The sequence below is a fragment of the Mobula birostris genome, chromosome 29 (assembly GCF_030028105.1).
Source record: "Mobula birostris isolate sMobBir1 chromosome 29, sMobBir1.hap1, whole genome shotgun sequence".
In the NCBI taxonomy this organism is placed as follows: domain Eukaryota; kingdom Metazoa; phylum Chordata; class Chondrichthyes; order Myliobatiformes; family Myliobatidae; genus Mobula; species Mobula birostris.
The window spans coordinates 18,207,713-18,213,712 of record NC_092398.1 but is presented as its reverse complement, the minus strand read 5'-3'; the positions used below and the strand labels follow the sequence as shown (position 1 = coordinate 18,213,712).

The 6,000-nt window shown below is 39.7% G+C and overlaps 1 protein-coding gene across 1 annotated transcript in view; it reads right to left on the bottom strand.

The window, feature by feature from the left end:
- Positions 1 to 2,354: 2,354 nt before the first annotated feature.
- Positions 2,355 to 6,000, bottom strand: part of LOC140190025 (scavenger receptor cysteine-rich type 1 protein M130-like) — a 78,099-nt gene continuing 74,453 nt past the window's right edge. Inside the window, exon 19 of the mRNA XM_072246424.1 lies at positions 2,355 to 2,690. Within this exon, the coding sequence (XP_072102525.1) occupies positions 2,623 to 2,690 (68 nt within the window). The 3' untranslated portion in view covers positions 2,355 to 2,622. The remainder of the gene's footprint in view (positions 2,691 to 6,000) is intronic.

The following is a 6,000-nucleotide window of genomic DNA, read 5'->3' as shown; positions in this document are numbered from 1 at the left end:
GCCCTGATAATTCATCTTTGCTATTTTTATTGCATTTGTAGCTGTTTTCTGTTGAATTTTAAAAGCATTCCAATTATCCAACTTCCCACTCCCGTTTGCTGTCTTATACGCCCTTCTCTGGTTTTTTTGCAGTACTTAACTTCCTTAACTTGTCAGCCCTACCATATGAAAACTTCTGATGTGGGACATATCCATCCGGCATCGTGTGAACTATTTCCAGAAACTTCGGCCAGCTTTGTTCTTTGTCATCCCCACCAGTAACACCCTCCAATTCGTCTGGGCAAGCTCCTCTTTCATGACTTTGTAATTCTCTTCATTCTAATGCGATACTGATACATCTGACTTTGGTTTCTCCCTATGAATTTGCAGTTTGTATTCTATCATATTATGATCTCTGCTTCTCAAGGGTTCATATACCTTAAGCACTCTAATAATATCTGGGTTATTACACAACACCCAATCTAAGATAAACTTTTCTCGATTAGGCTGGAGCGCAACATGCTCTAAAAAAGCTTTCTCGTAGGCATTCAACAAATGCCTCCTCTTGCTATCCAACCCCAAATTGATTTTCCCAAACCCCTTGCATATTGAAGTTCCCTATTACAATTGTGAGTTCGCCTTATTACATGCACTTTCCAGCTCACTTTGCAATCTGAAACGCACATCTTGACTACTATATGTGGATCAAAATATGATTCTATAATTTTTATTTTTCACCTTTGCAATTTTTCACCTCAACGCACAAATATTTGAAATTTTCTGACACATATTCTATAGAAGTAATTGCCTTTTATAAAGATGTAATTGCCTGTCTTATCAATAGAGCCACACCACTGCCTATGCCTTCGCATCCGTCCTTCTAATACGAAGTATATCCTTTGACGTTATACTCCGAACTATGATGTTCTTTCCGCCCTGATTGAGTGATGCCCCAAACGTCATACCGGCCAATCTCTAATTGCGCTACAAGTTCGTCCACCTTATTCCAAATGCTACGCACACTTAAATACAGCACCTTCAGTCCTGCATTCTCACCCTTTTGAATGTTGCTTCTGTGTTGCAACTTATCTCTTCTTTCTGTCCTCAATTGTGCCTAATTATTTGCTTGTCCTTCCTTATATTCGTACTGCACATTACATTATTTAGTTGTAAACTTGATGGCTCATTCTCAGCTCTATCACACTGGTCTCCATGCCATCGATATATTAGTTTAAACCACTCCTAACAGCTCTAACAAACCTGCTTGCAGGATATTGGTTCCCCACCGCACCGCCCCCCCCTACCCGAATTCCAGTGCAACCCGTCCCTTTTCTACAGGTCATAGTTACCCCAGAAGAGGTCTGATTCCCTGCCCTCTGCTCCAATTCTTCAGCTACGAATTTATCAGCGACCTCATTCTGTTCCTATCCCTACTGTCGCGTGGCACAAACAGCAAACGCAAGATTATAAAAGAGAAAAAGTGATATATCTGTCTGTACTTCAGCTCATTGTTAAATATTGCTACTATTTAATTACAAGGTTCTTTGTATTTCGTTCCATAATTAGAGATATAATTGTGCATGGACATCAGTCAGCTAGTCTTCAGAAAGCTATCATGCACAGTTAAATAAAGGCATAAGCATGAGACACAGTTATAATTCAGAATACAAGAAATTAAGCAAATAACGTGCAATTTCCCTGCATTAGTATAGTGTGTGCGCATCTGTTAACTGACTATCGGGAATTTTGAAGTCGTGGGCATGTTTTGTTGGCGTCAGAACTATGGAGACTCTTCCGAGCTACCCGGCTCAAAGCTCATTGATTTGATGATATACAAACAATGCGTTTCACTGTATATTTTGTTGATTCAGTGTGCATGCGAGGACGCTCATGTTTATCTCTATGACCCTTTGTACTTTGTCTTCTTTTAATGACTCCTGGGTTGTTATATACAATTTATACATCTTTAGCTGTCCACATGTGGACTTCCCTGAACGAGGCTCTCTTTCTTCACGTGATTGAGTTATCCTATCACTTGATCTCGCTTTCTAATCATAGTTAGTATTGGTACTGCCTGCTTTCGTCAGAGTTTCACATGTCATTCACCGATTCTCACGTACTTATAAAATTACGATCGAAGTTGTGAACCATTGCTTAAATGACATCAATGAACCTGAACGTATCTTAACACCCAGTCACTTCCTGTTATAACTTGTTACGTTGGTCCTTAACAAAGACAAATGATATTTCCTTTCCCTTATGACTTGCTAAGATTTGAAATGTGTTATGTAATTTATTGTTGCATGATTTGAATGATGAAGCAAAATGTCTAATTATATAAAAATAAAAATTTCCGCCAGATGGTAGTTTTTCACTATCTTTAAAATATTTTTTTTTATTGTCAAAACAAACATATGAGTATTGTACAGGTAAATTTAAGAAACATACTCGTGCTATTGACTCTATCAAATGTTCAACACTGAAATAAATGATTAACCAATCTCAATTTGTATTAATTGAAGTGGCGGGAGCCAGAAGCTATTGAAGAGCAGAGGAATGAATACTGGAATATTCTTAGATTTCGGAAGTCCTCGGAAAGACATGTAATGATTCAGATTGCTTTCTCGACAGAACGTTCAAGGTTCAGAAAGTTGTCTCTGCCGTGGAGCAAGTCTTGGATTTGCTTAGGTCAGTTGAATTGTATCCAAAAGCTGTGCAAGATAAAACAAACAAGTCTGTAATTAATCAAAATTCATCCTGGTTTTCACCTGCAATTAGTTGCGTTTTTCGCTTTTATGTGTTATCACTACAGAAAAAGCATATTTAGTAAGTACAGTATATAAAGATAAATGCGAGATAATGCTATTGGGGTTTGATACCGTTTTGGCATTTCGCCGTAGATTCTAGTGAGGCAATGCAAATGTCCAAATATTCCATGGTGCAAAATGCTGGAGCATGTGATATCTAGCTCCAGCATGCATACATTCATATGACGTTCCGCCTCTCAATGATCACTGTGAAAAAACAGTTATACCTTTGATCATATCCCGACCGGTTGCATTATGGTCTGGTACGGCAATTTAAAAAAAGGGCACAATATAAGAAGATGCAGAGAGGAGTGGACTGTCCCCAGTAATGATGCAGCTCTATAAAATTCACTTAAACTACTGTGTCCAATTCTGGTCGCCTCACTGTAGGAAAGATGTGGAAGAATCGTAAAGGGTACAGAGGAGATTTACCAGGATGCTGCCTGGTTTAGAGAGTATGCATTATGATCAGAGATTAAAGGAGCCAGCGCTTTACTCTTTGGAGAGAAGGAGGATGAGAGGAGACATGATAGAGGTGTACAAGGTAATAAGAGGAATAGATAGAGTGGATAGCCAGCGCCTCTTCCCCAGGGCACCACTGCTCAATACAAGAGGACATAGCTTTAAGGTAAGGGGTGGGAAGTTCAAGGGGGATATTAGAGGAAGGTTTTTTACTCAGAGAGTGGTTGGTGCATGGAATGCACTGCCTGAGTCAGTGGTGGAGGCAGATACACTAGTGAAGTTTAAGAGACTAGTAGACAGGTATATGGAGGAATTTAAGGTTGGGGCTTATATGGGAGGCAGGGTTTGAGGGTCGGCACAAGATTGTGGGCCGAAGGGCCTGCACTGTGCTGTACTATTCTATGTTCTATGTTCTATACCTGTACAGCAGGCGCCGTCTCAAGAAGGAAAGAACCATTATCAAATTCCCACCAGCTAGGCAGACCATATTCGGGCACATAATATCGGACAGGAGGTAGGAAGCCCAATGTCTCGTATCATTATTTTGAAGGATAGCTACATCCCTCAGTGACTTAATTCCTAACAGAACCGTATGGTCGTTAATACTTTATAGTCCTGTGCTCTACTGTAAAAATTATGTATAATCTGATTTCTTTCTTTTTGTCTGTCTCTCTCTCTCTCTCTATCAGTATCTATGTATTCAACTCTCACTCATTCTCTCACTCTGTCCCTCTCTCACGCTCTTTCTCCTTGTCGATATATATATACAGAGAGAGAGAGAGAGAGAGAGAGAGAGAGAGAGAGAGAGAGAGAGAGAGAGAGAGAGAGCGTCGATCATTTGAAATAACTTTAATGGGATTCAGTCCATATTTCAGTCCTTGGAATTAATCTTCTAGTCTTCCAGAGACCTGATAACAATGACTCGTGGCCGCGGAAACATGGATTCATTGCTATAGGTAGTCATACGTGAAGAAACACCGGAGATGGGAGCAATGAGATGTAGATACATGGGCAAGCATCTTGACCAGCAACAATAGCTCTATTTTGTAAAAGTAGAATTGATAGCACGGCTCTTTTCTGTCTTTTTTCCCACTTTAAGCTTTCTCAGGAGGTGAAGTCAACACATTTGCCTTTCAATCGGTACTGTTACTATTCTGCATTTGCACATCAAACACAGAACTATAAAGCACTGAGCAGGACATTTGGTCTGCGATATTGCGACGATCTTTATGAGGATGTGCATTGAATACGCTTCTTCTGTGCATCATCTCCATTCTTCTATTCCACTCATATGCATCTCCCTGTATATAAGTCTCTTAAATAACAACAAACCACCTGATTACTTTTCTACACTGAAGATCGGATTTCGAGCACCCACAACTCTGCGTGTAAAAGGAATATGATCTTTAAACTTTCTCCTCTAGAATTAAAAGGTTATCACCTTGCCGCAGACGTTTCTTCTCTGGGAGATATTCCCCATGTCCACCTTATATGTGCCTCTCACCATTCAAAAAACTTACCAGCTATACCTTCATCATCGAATGCACTAAGGAAACAAACCAAAATTGTTGAATACGGCCCTACAGTTTATACCTCGAACCGAGATAACTTCTTGTGAACGTCTTCTGCACTGTTTCCATAATCCTTAATAGCAGAGGGAATACATTGAACTTGAGGGGGTAGGTTTAAAGGGGATCTGAGGGGTAAGATTTTACTCAGAGAGTTGTAGATGCCTGGAATGCGCTGATGGTAGTGTCAAATACATTGTAGATATATGGATATAAGTAAGATGGAGAGATGTGTATAAGATATAGGGAGTAGGGAATTGTGTTCCGGTGGTTTTGATTTGTTTCATAGCTAGATCGGCCCGAATGCCCTTTTCCTTTACTTTGCTGTCTTAATTTCTATATGATTCTTATAATGGCCGAATAGAACTTCACATATTATTCCAAGTATATTCTTTCTAATTAAATATATATGCCAGTTAGATATATGTTCCATATCTTCCTCTATATTCTTTCATATGTTTTTACACTGTCCATAACATGATTATTCTTGGTGTCTCCCATAAAGTTCTTAATCAGTCCACGTACATAATCATCCATATCATTGGTGTATATCGGGAACAACAGATCACCACTCGTCATGGACAATCAGCCAGAACAGCAGTCATCCACCCCCGATTGTCTGCCTCCTATGGGGAATCCGGTTCGAATCAAAACTTGCAATTTACATTGGACTATAGGCATATTCATGTTCTGAATTAACTTAGCAATTGGGACGTTGCCATATGCCTCATCAAAGACCATGCATTATGCCCAATGTCGCTGCATTATGCCCATTAAGCCCTTTCATCTTCTTCAAAAAAATCAATCAAATTTCCAAGTCATAATCTTCCCCACGTAAAGCCACTGTCCAATATTAAGCCAGCCATTTCAAAATGTGCATCACTCATATTCTTCAGTGTCAGCAATAGTTTCTGTAACACTGAGGTGGGTTTCATTGGTCAATATTTAGCTGCATTGCCCTATTTCATTTCTCGAACAGGCCTACAGCACTTGATGTTCCTCAGTCTGCCGGGACTTCGGCCGTTCTGAATGGGGATACAATAATCTTTGTCAAAGTCTCTGCTATATAACAGAGCACAGTATAGAAATTCACGGCCTACAATTTTGAGCTACTCTAAAATTCCATCTGAACGTTCCTTCCAACAACGTCTTCCATTTTTCTAGCATCCATGTGCTTATCTAAA